This window comes from Aspergillus ibericus (assembly GCF_003184845.1).
Source record: "Aspergillus ibericus CBS 121593 unplaced genomic scaffold BO80scaffold_41, whole genome shotgun sequence".
NCBI classification, from domain to species: Eukaryota; Fungi; Ascomycota; class Eurotiomycetes; order Eurotiales; family Aspergillaceae; genus Aspergillus; species Aspergillus ibericus.
The window spans coordinates 148,150-163,541 of NW_020292139.1; the positions used below are offsets into that span (position 1 = coordinate 148,150).

The window sequence follows — 15,392 nt, forward strand, 5'->3', positions numbered from 1 at the left end:
GGCTGGACAATGCGGAGAACGAGAAGCGTTTGCCCGAGCGCCAAACCGCATTGGTCCACGTGAGGGACAGTAAAAGGACGGTCGAGGCTGGATTCGAACCAGTGACCTCAACCTTCGTCTGATGTGAGGACGAAGTATAAGTCAGGAAGCGAACCATAGACACAGATGTATACGGAGTACCGAGCAAGAGAAAGACTATGGTACTAGTTAAACGTTGGTAGATATTTGTAGGCTGTTGACTTCTACAGCAATATCTTGTCTTTGACAGCTGTGGCCTCATCGTACGGAGTACCAGAGCATCTAATGGGATCTATATCTCTGAGCTGAATCACACTAGGAGAGACACTAAGGTGCATTTTCTGTTCTAGATGAAGGATATACTTGCTCTCTACCAAATAGTGATATTGATCTGAATCGCAAGATCTTCCTACTATGTACACAGTAGATAGTACTATGAAATAGAAGTAGGTAAACACTAAACAGACCGCGGCGAAACCAGCAGGCGGTGGTCACGGGCACCCACCCGGCGGGAGCATCGCCATTGGCCATCGGCGCGGGCGGCATCCATCCATCATCACAGCGCCTCCTCCATCATCCGCATTACTGGCCAACTCTTTCTCAATCATCTTCTCTCGCGCGTGTTTTGGCGCGTTGAGCTCGGCAGGGGCGCCGCTTCTCAGCCATGGCTTCCAGTACGTTGTCGTTTTGCTCCCGTAATGCCTCCAATGCTAATGGTTATACAATCTTTCAGATCGAGAGGAGCGGCAGCAGATGCGGCAGCGCGGAGCAGCGTACGCGCATCCCCGTGCCCCGCGACAACAACCAGAGTCAAATTGCTAATGCTGTGATTGCTTGTTAGGTTACGCAAGACTAAGGCGATAGACTTCGGGTTCTCATTTGGCTTGTCCGGTGCGCCTGACGATTCGTCTCAATCCGCGTCGCGACCCGCCGATGTTGGTATTTCTCTCGGACCTCCTGCACCACCCACAGCTACAAGTGCTGCGACGGCGACAAGGGAGCCTGAGATCACGCAGCCATCCATCGCCTCACCAGATAGAAAGCCGTCGTCCTCACAAGAGGGGCCCGTTCGTCGAACACCAGGAAGCGCGCGCAACAAGCTTCCCCCACGCCCGTCACCTTTTGACATACCTACGGAAGAGCCGCCAGAAGTCGGACCGAGTCGCAAGATAAGGAAACTTGGTGCGTGGATATGAAAACAGGAGTGGACCGGACTGCTAACTGAGCCAGATCATCCTAGGAGGACATCGACGATATTACTTGGCGCGCGGGATGAAGTGAGCTCACAACCACTCCGGAATGGCGTCGTGCCAAGCGCAACGGCTCAATTGCCTGAGGAGTCAACGGTCACACCTGTCCTGAATGGTAGCGCTACATACGAGGCACAACCGCAAGAGTTACCTTCAACAACTACACTTCTGCCCGAGAATACTGCACCAGTACAGGCGAACGAGCCAGCAGAGCCTCTAGCGACTGAAAATACAACAACGCCGCCGAGGGTTCAACCAGAACGTCAAGCGAAATCAAGTCCTCCATCAAGTCAGAAATCAAGGGGCAAACGCAAGAGAAGGACATCGCGGGATAGCGAAACTTCTTCACATGGTTCTCCGCAGAATGCCGTGAGTCCCAAGGCGACGGAGGTGGAGGACGACCAATTATCAGAGCCAATGGACATATCACCGGATGGAAAATCAGATGCCACAAGGTCACCGACTGCTGCGTCTGATGCTCCTGAGCGTCGAGATGGCACTGCACAGGACGTTGCTGAGCCTCAAGAGACCCCTGAACTTCAGGTGACTACTGAGGTGCAAATAGCCAGTGAAGAGCAGACTACAGCACAGGAAATCAACACCCAACCGCAGGTTGTTAGTGAGCCTGAAGTTCCCACAGAACCTCAAATCTCCCCTGAACCCCAGGCTGCTCTTGATCTCCAAGAGACGACTGCACCGCAAACTACTGAAGAACCTACTGAGCCGCAAGAGGCGACCGAATCTCATGATGTTGCTGAGCCCCAAAGGCCCACCGAGGTCACGCAAGCAGCCGATCTCGTCACGACAGCGCAAAGGAAATCTTTAACACCCCCGCGGGTCAAGCGAACGAGGGGCCAACGTGCGACATCCGCCCAACCGCCCTCAACGATTGCCAAGCAATCTAGAGTGGCGAGAGCTGGTTCAGCAGAAAGTGCCCCAGCTCAGGTCCGAGAAAGCAAGAGGCTCCGCAGAGGGGGGAAGAGTCAGGAGCCTACGGCAGGCATCCCTACGATAGAAGAAGAGCCAGGTGATGAACCTGGCGAGGTGGAGGTTCCCTCTGAGCCGAGGGATGATATCGCGAGTCGCAAAGGGACTCGCCAGTCACGGTTGCCGAGACCTACGGTGGCAGAGAAGAAATCGACACGCGCTGGACGCCCCGGAAGAAAGGCAACACGGTCCAAAGATGTCCAGATGGAAACATCTCCGCCCGAAGAAGAGGTGCAGCCTGAGCCTGAGCCTGAGCCAGTAGTGGAACCTGAACCGGAACCGGAACCGGAACCAGTACCGGAGTCAGAAGCAGAACCGGAGCCCGAACCTATACCGGAGCCCGAACCTGAGTCGCAGGCGGAATTTCCAGCCGAGCCTGAACCATCTAGGCCTGCCAAGCGTGGTCGTGGCAGGAAACCGCTAGCAAAGAAGAAAGACGATACGCAGGTTGCGAATGAGGAACCTACAACACAAGCCGAGCCCATTGACGAGGCACCGCCTACGGGAGAAGCACAGGCTGCTGAGGAAGCACAGCCTATCGAGGAAGCACCCAAGAAACGCAAGCCCAGACAACCTCGCGGGGAAACAGTTCCAGTAACTGTCCATCGGTTTGTGAACGTCGCAGCACTTGGGGACGCCCCAGAGCTGGAGGGATCATCCGACGAGGAAGAACCAGCCGACGAAGCCGCGACGAAACAAAAGAGCAAGCTTATGAGCCGTGGTGGCGTCAACGCCGCAGACGTGCTCAGCCAAATCTGCCGCGAGACCCTAGAAAAGACCCTCACGACACTCAAAAACGGGATCGCGAACGAAGGCAACGCCGCCCGGCGTGCGGAATGGAATCGCAAGAAGAAGGCCGTGGAGGCCTACGGCACAGAACTCGAGGGCCGTCTCTTCGAATTGAGCGAGATGCTCGACAGTAATTTTGCGCTTGGACGCCAAGTCAAGAAATCGAAACGGGAGATGATGGATCTACGGAGTCGACTCTACCAAGTGCGGAAGGAGAGAGAAGCTGTAGCATTGCAAATGGATGCCGTACGGAGGAAACACACCGAGGAGGAGAACGCCAAAATGGTATGCCCCAGGACCATCCAAGCACTCAGCATGCTAACCACCCATTAGGCCCGGTCCACCATCAACAATTCCCTCCACAGTCTGGACCTCGCCCTCGAGCGCACCAACCGTCCTGTCGACGAATCCACGTCCGAGAACCCCGACACCTCCACCGTCGGGCTGGAGTTCCTCCTCCGCAATGTTGCTGAGAACGTGAGCTCTGTCGCCCCGGGAGCTCAAGGCGGTCTGCTCCATCAGATCCGGTCGTTCAACGCGCAGCTCGAAGCTACAGCACGGCGACTCGAGAGTTGACCTAACCTTGATTCCTTCACTTGTTCGTTCTGTCATTCTACTTGCTTTCGAATGATACCCAGCGGCATTGTCGTCTAAGGAGTGAGGTTTGCTGGAGGTTGGATAATGGATATGCATTTATTGCTCTGACTACTCCCTATTGGATATATTTGAGCAGCTACTGAGTAGCATTAAGCAACACCCAAGCCTACCCAACTACGTAGGAGCACAATATACCCATAAACAGTACGAAGCAGTACGCAGTGGTAGACTGCATAGTACTCCGTACATATGCCCATCACCAAAAACGAACCCCCCCAAAACAACCGAAGATCCCTCCAACCCCATCCCAAACCCTCCAAATCCCCCTCCAACACCACCTTACTAATTCCCCCCTCAGCTCTAATTCGCCAAGCAGAAAAATAGAAAACTCAATCCCCCCTCCCCCTCCCCCTCCCCCTCCCCCTCCAACTAGATACCTTCCTCCAACACTCCAACCCCATCCCTCCACAGCCCATTCATTAGTAACCAGTGAACCACCACTGAACCTCGTAGAAAATTCTCTATCTTGCCGATTTGTCAGCGTCGCACGCGCCACCAGCACATCCCGTGCTTAGTCAGTCACCCCCAATCTCACCGCAGAATCTAATCGATGATGTAATGGCACCTAGCTTATTGTTTATGGCGTGCTTTGCTTATTGCTTACGCTCAGTGAATGTGGCATTCAATGCTACTAAAGAATTAACCTAGATCTGACAGATGTATCATTCATAGTGCGGAATGTAGTACCATGTACGGAGTAGAAGTATGAGGCAATTGCCGCGGACCCATAAAAAGCATGATTGATTGGAAATCAACCATGTGGATCGGATCCAGTTTTTCAAGGGGTATTGATTATTGATCTGGTTGCGAATTGCTATTTGCTAAATACTATGTTGGAGATGGGGGTGTGGCGTGAGGTGGATGGGAATGGGGATATAAATATGGGTTTGGGACTGCATTTGGTATCATTCAACAACTAACTAGGCATCGTTCATTGTCTAGACTACTACTATTTCTTTGCCTAGTACTATCCTCCATTCTGGATTTTTGATTCTATACTATACCCTTCTCGTTCCCGATTCAAGCAGATTTTACAACCACCACAATGACCAAATTGTTCGCTCCTCTTCAAGTCGGACGCATGTCCCTAGCCCATCGTCTCGCCATGGCGCCCATGACTCGATTCCGCGCCGACGACGACCACGTCCCTCTCCCCATGATGACCGAACACTACGAACAACGCGCCGCTGTCCCAGGTACCCTTCTCATCACGGAAGCGACTCTCATTTCGCCCCGTGCGGGTTCCTACCGCAACGTGCCGGGCATCTGGAGCGAGGCGCAGATCGCTCAATGGCGGAAGCTGACGGACGCGGTGCACAAGAAGGGCTCGTACATCTATATGCAGCTGTGGGCTCTGGGTCGGGTGACAGATCCGGTTGCTCTGAAGGAGGAAGGAGATTATGATGTTGTCTCGAGCAGTGCGGTTCCGTTCGGGCAGGGTCCTGTGCCGAGGGAATTGAGCGAGAAGGAGATCCGCGAGTACATTGCCGATTATGCGCAGGCGGCGAAGAATGCTATTGCGGCTGGGTTTGATGGGGTTGAGATTCACGGTGCTAATGGGTATCTGATTGATCAGTTCAATCAGGATACGGTGAATAAGCGCACGGATGCCTGGGGTGGAAGTGTTGAGAACCGGTCCCGGTTTGCGGTGGAGGTGGTTCGTGCCGTGGTCGAGGCTATTGGTGCGGATCGCACCGGTATCCGGTTCAGTCCGTATAGCACGTTCCAGGGTATGAAGATGGCGGATCCCAAGCCGCAGTTTACGGATCTGGCGAAGAAGATGGCCCCGTTTAAGCTGGCGTTTGTGCATCTTGTGGAGGCGCGCATTGCTGGTAATACGGAGGGTGCGGAGTCGGATGAGGAGACCCTGGAGTTCTTCACCAAGGCGTATGGCAATGCTGGACCTCTGGTGGTTGCTGGTGGTTTCAAGCCTGATTCGGCCAAGGAGGCGGTCGATGTGCAGTACAAGGATCTTGATGTTGTTGTTGGCATCGGTCGTCCTTGGACTTCGAACCCCGAGCTGCCTTTCAAGATTCAGCACAACATCCCTCTTCGTCCGTACCAGAGAGAGGTCTTTTACGTGCCTAAGGATCCCAAGGGTTACGTCGACTATGAGTTCAGCGAGGAGTTCAAGGCTGTGAAGGTTGCTGCTTGATCATGAGATTGGTTTGTTTCTTCTAGAGGGGGCATTTGATGGCGTTCATTGCATTGCATAGCATAGAATTGGTGTTAATTTGATACATTGATAGATGACCCCGTTCTCTAATGCTTGTACTGAGATTTGTTAGAATTGGCAAAGCAACTGCTGGTTTCCACTTACTCTAAACTCTGGATTTGCCTTGTCTGTAAGATCCAGAAACTCGGGAGTCTTCATGCTGCATCCCCTGGCACTGCTCGTCTCGTCGCCGATTCTCCCAGATGTAGTAGCATTTCAGAGCTACGGTGAAGACAATCGCAACAGACACAGTCGCGACGATGGCGATCTTCGCTGGCATATACTCCGGTTCGTCCTTGGTGCGGAATGACAGCGGGCCTAGAATATTGCCGAGACAGAACGACATCAGAACGATCGCATTCATGGTCACCTTCTTAGTATGACCGGCAATGTTGGCCCCTGCAATAGAGTACAGCAAGGGCAGGGCGGACCCGACACAGTTGGTCAGGTAGCTCCCGGCCAACTTGGCGCCTTTATTGTTACTCGGAGCGAAGGCCATGAGGCAGCCTCCAAGCAGACCGCAACACAGGATGCCGATGGTGCAGAAACACCGCTGGTCGAACCGACCCGCCAAGTATGTGCCGAGCAAGATGCTTATCACGCTGACCACGCCTCCTGGGATTGTAAGCAGCTCGGTCTCTTTGGTGGTAAACCCGAAGTTTTTGATGATCAAGGCGGAGAAGCTGCTGATGGCGGCATTGCTGATGCTGCTCGAGGCCACAATTACAGCAATCAGGTAGGCTTGCGGGTCTTTGAAAACCTCGGAGAATTGTCCCCATTTGAAGTGCTTGTTTTCGATGCCTGTTCGGTTCTCGCGAAGACGCTCAATTGCCATTATTTTCTCTTCATGGCTTAGCCGCGAAGTCATGGGATTATCTGGAAAGACCAGAAAGACTGTGATTCCGACTGCGATTGTGATGAGCCCAAAGATCAAGAACATGATTTGCCAAGAATAGAACTCGTCCGCTGTATAGAAGAGCAGACCGTATGCGACGAGGGCACCGACTATGGTCGCGGTGCCTGTGCCCAAGTACCAGAAGCCCATGCGCTTAGGTTGTTCTTCACGGATTAGTTGACGTAATTAATCTGGATATGCTGCATACCGTCTCTCTTGTACCACATGGAGGTTATCAAAATCAGCCTGTTCTCGTTAGAAGGGCTCTAATGAGGTTGACGGTGTCTTACGCAGGTGCTACGGCACTTTCAAAGCATCCTAGGAGAACCCGAAGCACGACGAGCCCGGGGAAATTCTTTGCAACGCAGTTTAGGGTGGTCAGAAGACCCCAGAGGGTCACTTTTCTGTCAGCATGTCCCTACAGGATGACTGGGTCATTTACCATTTAATCCAAGATACTTTGCAGTTGGCAACCGCTGCATCAGGTATCCTGTTGGAAGTTCAAAGAAGAGGTAGGACACATAAAAGGCTAGAGCCAGGTTTGAGAATTGATCTGTTCGCATGCCAGTATCCTCCAGGAGGCCCATGACCGATGCATAGTTGACTGCACTGCTGTTAGCTTCTGGTTATGGCAAGCTGTACCTACTGACTTAGGATCTTATCTTGGTACTGTAGGAAGTAAATCGCCCACATTAATGGTACGATCATTCGATCGATCTTTCGAACCAGCCTTTTCTCGTCTACATCGGAGAACGTGGCTACACCTTCGGTGCGAAGGTATTCCAGCGCCGCATCTGCTTGGAGAGGAGATACATGTCCATTGTCTTTGGATTCAATGTCAACTGTATGTGTGGTGAATTGTTTGTCACTATGATCTAACGTAGAACTCATGGTTTTGAACGTAACAACTAGAATGGCTGTAAGCGATTCAGACTGTGTCTAACAGAAGGAGTGCACCGAGAGGTCCTCCCGGCTTTTTATAACATCCACGAGCTTCAAGCGACTGAGATGGCTATCATGTTGATAGCAATGACATGGCTGTCCTGCAGCACCTTCGTCTGTATATCGCATGCATGATACAATGGCAAGTGCCAGAGATACTGGGCTCAGCCGATCGATATCAATGCATGCCCCCCATGTTTGACAGCTGGCGCTCGAAGCACCTTCTTGTTCGAGTTAGACAAGATTCAAGGAGATTGATAAAGCTGATAAAGACCTGGATGACAGCTCTATCAGGATGATCACTCCCAAAGCAGAAGGTCGGAAGCTGCTTATCAACCCCGCACGACACGGAGCTGACAAGATAATGACAGGCACGTTATCAGTCTTTTGCTTGGTATGTCTGGCTGTCCTTGCCGTGAATCTGGACTGGCCAGCAGCCATTCACTATTCAACGACGGTGTGGTGTTATCCATCTGGGAGCAGAGGTCAACCAACAGCATTTGCGGAGCGAGATCGTGGCCATGTTATCTTCAGTCTATCTTTCGCAGTCAGTATGCAGACATACTTGCTCGAACACTGTTTGAATAGAAGTACTTTTCAGGTATCCCAATGGTTTAATCTCCTTGGATGAGGGTCAGTTGTCAGTTCTCGCTTGAGCAATGTGATCGCGTCCAGTATTGCCATGACAGTGGTAGTGACAGTAGCCCTGCAGAAACGCTGAACCACCATTTGTTTCCTCCTTGAAAGGTGGTTTCCGTTGAAGCTGCAAGGCAGAGAGATGAAAATTGCTGGGAGCATCCTGGATGGTTTTGTTTGGTTTGGCTTGTTTTCTCTGTTTGCCTGCACGTGCTCCAGCAGGAAAAGCAACAAGACGTCGATGATGATGAGTCTCCTTACTACACAATTTCCAGTCCTCCAGTCTATCATTCTGTCCAGATCTACATTATCTCAAGCCTATCAAAACATTTGTCAAACACAGTCCACATGCTACCAAGTCGGTGAACTCAGCACAGTTCGTATCTCAAATTCTCAACGATCCGCCATCTTACTATCGAAAAGTATAGCCGCAGAATCCACTCAATTCCCCCTCGACCTTCGATAGTTATCGACGCCATTCCTTCGGTAGCGCCGTCTTCGCCGCGAAGAGCCGGGATGATGCAGACCGCTTCTTCTGTATGTAGATCTCCCCACATCAACAAATCATCACCGATCCAACCATCCTCCCACCAAAGATCGTCACAAACACCGGGTCGGGATTGAGTTGGACGAACTATCACTACTGTTAGTTTGCCATCTGGTTGGCATGTGGTGATGGAGCTAGCATAACCGAAGGCGCGTGGTGAGAGACGGAGATCGAAGACAGTGGGTAACTCTAACGCATCTAGCTATCTATTGACTAGTCCGTGAAGGTTACTTGCTGCATTCGAGTTGCTGCATGAACTATGGGCCGTGAATACTGGTGCTAAATCCAGTTTTCTTCATGTGGACTGCGAAGATTTCTCACAAGTGGACCGACTCAACTTGAACCCAGTCCCGTCCAGCCATACCCAGTTACCAACCACTTCGCTTCCACCTCAACATCAATGCCATTGTCTGTGAGGTGTACTCCACTTATGCAACCCAAAATTGGGTGTGAGGAAATAGAGAAGGCGGAAGCGAGAAACCACACCCAAGCATTGCATCATAACTGAAGTCGAGCGGGACCTAAACCTACCATAGTAGGATCAAAAATACGGCAAGTGTACCAGAAGCACTGCCGGGACTTCTGGAATCCCCCTCCAACCATTCACATCGCCTCCCCGACATCGCATCTCCGCACGCGGGGGCCAAGCCAGAGAAAGCACCTGGAAAGGCAAGAAGGAGATCAAAGAACTGGAAGATCCCTCAGCGCGCCAGTGGACCCTGAAAATTAATCCTCTCCAACTGTGGCGCATGGCTTCTTGGAACTGGAAGCCCCAGATCCCACCTCGTAAGATTTTGGTCTGTTCTCCGCTCCGCCGAGCCGAGGATACCAACATCAACGCGTCTCGTCATTTGTCGCCCTCCAACCAGATGATATCCCCTTGGCCACGTCTTTACCAAGGCCGCGGGGAACGGGAAATCCCCAGACCCAAGCCAGACACCGAAACAGCCCCATCCCTGACCCAAATTCCCGGGTTTCGGTACCAGATGCGTGGAAGTGGAACCGACCAGACAATGAACCCAAGCGGTCCGGACGCATGGAACAGGTATGCCTCTTATCGAATTCATAGCAGCATCTCCGCGACAATCCGGAACTAGTAAAATTAGGATGCCAGCAACGTTAGAGCATCGTGTCAGCTATCAGATCCCAATTCCCCTCTTCCGATCAGCCGTCGATCCCCCTCACCTCATCATCCCGTGACCTGTTGCATTCTGCGTACCCCAACTTCGATCAACGGCCGCTCATGCCATGCCAATAGTTCAGATCCTTTGCAAGACGGCTTGATCGCCGACAGGGTTATACCTACTATGTAGTAAGAGTGACCGTACCAGTGACACTGACACTCTACAATGTCCCAATAAGGCTACCCCGATCCCCCACCCCAGCCCATACACACCACCCAATAAATCAACCACAGTGTAGAAACTGTAGATATCACATGTCCAAGCAAAACAAACGAAGACTTTCCCAAATTTCAAATTTGGAACCGTGACGTGGTCCTACTTACATACCTACATACCTATGCATACCTCCTCAATCTGTACCCGTACTCCGTACTCATACCCAACCACCACAGTCACAATGACCACAAGCTAAGCTAGCTATGCACCTCCCCACGTGGAGTACATACACACTACACACTACACACTATGCACGTGTACATGTACATGTACATGTACAGGTACATATTCCCTCCCCCTAAGATATGTGTATGTCATGTACCGTGCGGAGAAAAGGTACATACAGGATGGAACACAGCTCCGGATAAATGCGTAGCTTACCTACCTACCTAGCTTACCTAGCTTACCCCTCACTCTGACACCAAATCCTTCATGAGGGGAAGGAACGTGCATGAGGATTCCGTACGGAGTCGGAGTGTGGTACGGAGTAGGAGTAGGAGTAGGAGGCGGAGTAGGAGTACTTCATGTAGTAAATTAATCACACTTTGACATTCATCCCTATAGGGAAAATAATCATGGGTTACGGAGTACTCTAGTATGGTATATTGAACAACAAACAACAAACAACAAACAACAAACAAACAAAGGAAAAGAAAAAAAGAAAAAACAACATTCAATAGATCGAAAATCCTCCAGAATTTACTTCCCCTACACACACAAACAATAATGTTGATAAATCGTGGAATTACATCATGTGTCTATCGCACAATCCCAAAAGAAAAGAAAAGTTACTTTCGCTTAACTTCAGGTGGGAATTATCTAAGCGATGAGACAGGACAAGAATTCCGTTGAGATGGGTGGATGGATGGATCGACGTGATCTGCCGATTTTATCACTATTTCCTACTTGATTGTATGGGGACCGTGGATTAGTTATAACGATGTTCTTTGTATAGAGGGTAGAATAATGTGTGATGGACAGGGTAGGATTTGGAGAGATCGCAGAGCAGGTAACGATCGGATGTTATTATCTAGATAAAATATGGTAGATGAAGGAGGAGGGAAATGCAAGCTAAGCTATGCTGCACACGTGTTGGTCTCTGGATGTGAAGAATGCTGTGGCCTACTGTGCGAGTGCGAGTGACTTGTTGGCTGACCTCCGAGCTAGACATTCACGGCAAGGTGGGTATTACCTAATATTAAGGGTTTGGTAGCCACGGACAAATTAGATTGGCTGCCAGAGGGTCTGGAATGGAGGCACCTTAATTAATAGGGCTTGACGTGGTAGCCCTCTGGCCTGAGACAATTAGATTGCTTCTCTGGCCATTTTCTGCCCAAGGTACGTGTGCCGCTGAGAATGTGTTTAATAATAAGGGAGAATGATAACTAATGGCTAGAGTCGGGACGGAGTACGGAGTCGGGTATGGCCTTATGGCGAGAAGCACGGGCAGAGGCAACCAAGCTAAGACTCACCTATCCACTTGCTAATAGCCTATCAAAAATCCATCGTGCTAGAGAGGATGGAGGGCTCCATCCAGACTAGAGAGAATGTGTGCCGGCCCGGGCTCCGTGTTCTGTGAGGTAGTGGCAATACACCCACACCAATCACACCTCACCATCACTCAGCATGATAGACATCTCACGAGTCGCTACACCTCGTGTTAGTCTCAATAACTAGTCTGACCCGCTGCCCAAGCTGTGGTGGACGAACTGCGACCGAGCTTTTGCTTCTTCGCTTGCCCACTCATCACCATCCGGATACTATAGGTGGATAATTGATTGTTGGGACTGGGAGACTGGAGGGCCGACTTAGTCTGGGCTAAGTCACTTCTTGGCTGCAGTAGTAGTGACGGCCGGCCACGATCTAGAGCGGAGCCCAAGCACGCGCTCCAGAGAGTGGTGCTGGAGCCTACTGTAGCCGGACGGAGCTGGCCTCGTAACCTGCAGCGACCTGCATGGCCCGGTTTAGCCCAAGGCACACCCTGCATAGCGTGGCCGGCAGTAAGAAAGCGGCCCCTGACCAGGAACAAGCTCCCGTGAGACATTCAGAGGGATGGCAATGGAACCTGAGCAGAGTCAGCTCGTCAGTTGCCGGAGAAACCACTTCAAAGCCCTATGAAGTTAGGAAGGCTGCAGGTCGAGTCGTGGGGTGCATCGTACCTGGCATTTTGCTAGCTGTGCCCTCGTTGGAAGAGAAATTTTACGGCCTTGGTGCCGAACCGAACTCCGCGCCAACCAGCTGCCGAGGTACAGCAAACCAAGCGATAGTGCAACTAGTGGCTGGAGAGCAGGACTTTGGATGTACGGAGTCTGCTGGGATGGTAGAACATCCGGCCGGATGATCAGAGCGGATTTGCCCTGACAGCTGACACTGCTTCCAAGGGACCGACTATTGAATGTTTAAATTGCAATCTGAGCGAAATCTCGACTAGTTCAACGGACATTCGCTCAGGGATTACCCTCCTGTCAGTGTCAAGCTGTCAAGGGAGGATTTTTTTAATGAGGATAAGCAGTGGGAGATGGGTCCCGGGCCAGCCTGAGCTTGTTCGTACGCCATCAACGAGGCTGTGGACGGGAAAAGGGGGATGCCCGTGGCCGATGGACTCGATGGAGGCCGACACGAACAGGTTAGAAAATCGGCGACGCGGCAGAACGGTCGCCAAGAGACCCCAAGTGGGGACGTCCCTTTGGCCGCGCCAAAAGTCTCGAAACAGACCGAGAACGGAGACTATGTATCCCCCAAACTCTACAATCGCCTCAGCATCATGGGCCCGCGGATCCAACTCTTCCTGTCGGGTGTCATCCGCCACCGCACACGGGGAATCTGCCCATCTGGAGCCGATGGAGAGACCCATGTCTCCGTCGGTGGTCTAGGACTCTAGCAGTCCGGTCGTTCGATGACTATGTAGATAGCTGCTCTTGGTCGATGTTGATCCTATGGATGGCGGCAAGATGCTTTTTCTCTGCTCGGGCGGCTGACTGCTGCCGCATGCGCCGCTGCCTCCAGTCATGGCGATCCGTCGTTAAGTATGTTGTCGTATTCTCCGGCTGCACCATCAGGAACATTGGGAATGAAGGGAGCCAACGGGGCCAGCGGCATATCAACTGCCCCTGCAGAGTCCCCTGGAAGGAAGCGCAAAGGAAGATTAAGCATATTGAGAACCCACCAGCCGCGTCTGCTGTATCAGACTGCGCACATTAAGGCTCTCTGATGGGCAGAACCCTTCGGTTTCGAGACTCGGAGAGCTTCAGATTTCGGCGCCGGTTCATCCTGGCATCCACCGGGTAGAGCGAGAGCTGGATCATGCAGTGATTGCTCAGCGCAGGTACGGTCGCAGTCGGCCAGCTAGTCCTGGGTAGGCTCAGCCCGGAGCCGTAGCACTTATCAGAGTGATGCTAAGGGCCCGCAGTCACCGCACCTGCCAGCGCTCCACCAGCAGCTACAGTGCTCCAATGAGCCACGTACACTAATAATTAGCCTGTATGGGACGGGGTCCTGGTGCTAGACTGCTAGAGATGGCACCTCCTTGCAGCATCATGTGTGCGTTGGGTTACCTGGCCATGTTAAATCGGACGGAAAAGGGAAGGGAACAGTTCGGATCAATTTCTCAACAAACTGGAGACACCGTCACCGTCGTAACTGTAGGCGATGGATGAAAAATGAGCACCTCTGGGGGTGACATCCATGGAGTATACGCAGTCGTAGTGACAGCACCGCGGAAGGTCCGGCTGAATAAGAGCGCTTGTAATTACCGACCCAGTGGGAACATCCGCTGCATTCGAGATCGATTAGCAGATATACTACAGAGTAGATGGATACCGCTTCAGACACTGTCCATCGGACAGGCAGACAGGGATGCAACGTTGATTCTTGCATTGCATCTGACAGAGCCCCATCTGCGATCGAGATACAAGTGATGCGTGCCAGCCAGGGATCATGGAGCACTTCCATCGGCAGCGGCGATGGTATGGCAAGACCTGGGATGGACGAGTCCAACTGAGACGGAGAGGTCGAGATACTACCCAGTCGGAGCTAGTGCTGGTATGATTACCGTATCATACGCCCGGCCAACGAACCAATGGTCTCACAGCAACCGGAGGAGGCGTCCCCGATTGGCTGTTTCCCCAGACCTCGGGCGCCTTCGAACCCCACTTGCCCTTGCTTTCCCCGGGCTTGGAAAGTCAATCGGGTTTAGGCGGTACTTGGGAGAGACACGAAGAGACACGAAGGATTTGCCATCTGAGCAGTTTGTGTGCACTGGCGCAGCCCTTGCTGGACGAATGGAAGCCAACTCCTTTCATCCTGGATCTTGGTCCCTATGGGGCGTGTCTTTCCTTCGGTTAACCTAGGTAATTAGGTACGCCCTGCTGCGAAGCCCTTCTCCTCCCCCGCTTTCCCATGGTTGCGGAAAGTCTAAAAGCCTGATGCCTCCAATGGGATGTGGATGGCTCGATGGAGAGTGAATACCGCAAGATGATGGAGGATCGTCGCCTCTGGTGGTGAACAGCGTCCAAGTTCTCGCCAGCCGACCCATTTTGCTAGTCTGCTTCTAGAGTCAATTAGGGACATTCAGACGGGAGTGGCCCGTCAGGTGGATTCCTGCACATCGTTTTAAAACCCAGCACTAAATTCGCCCGCTCCACCGCTGCTCGTCGCCGACAAAAAGTATGATAAAGTAATAATAATCATGGCACCGTAATAATAATAATAACAGCCCAAATTAATCCCAGAATTAAAAAAAAAAAAAAAATCATTTTTTTCAGATCATCTCCAACCAACGGATCAAATCGAAAAATAATAAAATAAAATCAAATAAAAAAAAAATGCCACTTACCAATCACTAACAGCCAGGCTAAACTCAACTAACGGTCCTTCCTCCCAAATCCGGTAGATTGCTGGCTCCCCTGCAACCTTCACTCGTCCGGGTTGGGTCTCATCCCAATGTCCGTTAATCCCAGAGACACAGACACGTCCCGGCCCTCTCCTCTTCTTATTTGACCTCTCCTTCCCCTCTTCCTCCTCATCTCTCACCTTCTCCTCATTGCTTCTATTTATT

At 51.7% G+C, this 15,392-nt stretch overlaps 3 protein-coding genes across 3 annotated transcripts; 2 read left to right on the top strand and 1 right to left on the bottom strand.

Annotated features, from left to right (window-relative positions):
- Positions 1-596: 596 nt before the first annotated feature.
- BO80DRAFT_413815 (uncharacterized protein) lies at positions 597-3,774 on the top strand. The gene is made up of 5 exons (XM_025718074.1): positions 597-692; positions 752-791; positions 860-1,200; positions 1,249-3,329; positions 3,378-3,774. The coding sequence occupies exons 1-5, from the start codon at positions 683-685 to the stop codon at positions 3,618-3,620; spliced, it is 2,715 nt and encodes a 904-aa protein (XP_025572152.1). The 5' UTR covers positions 597-682; the 3' UTR covers positions 3,621-3,774.
- A 789-nt stretch (positions 3,775-4,563) lies between these two features.
- Positions 4,564-6,010, top strand: BO80DRAFT_427885 (alkene reductase). The gene has a single exon (XM_025720122.1). It carries the CDS (start codon positions 4,747-4,749, stop codon positions 5,854-5,856), a length of 1,110 nt encoding a protein of 369 aa, XP_025572153.1. The 5' UTR covers positions 4,564-4,746; the 3' UTR covers positions 5,857-6,010.
- A 12-nt stretch (positions 6,011-6,022) lies between these two features.
- BO80DRAFT_467474 (putative MFS transporter) lies at positions 6,023-7,702 on the bottom strand (the record flags this gene model as incomplete). Its single annotated transcript, XM_025722860.1, has 5 exons — positions 6,023-6,975; positions 7,020-7,057; positions 7,102-7,210; positions 7,254-7,415; positions 7,462-7,702. 5 exons carry the CDS (start codon positions 7,700-7,702, stop codon positions 6,023-6,025), a joined length of 1,503 nt encoding a protein of 500 aa, XP_025572154.1.
- Between the last annotated feature and the right edge of the window lie 7,690 nt (positions 7,703-15,392).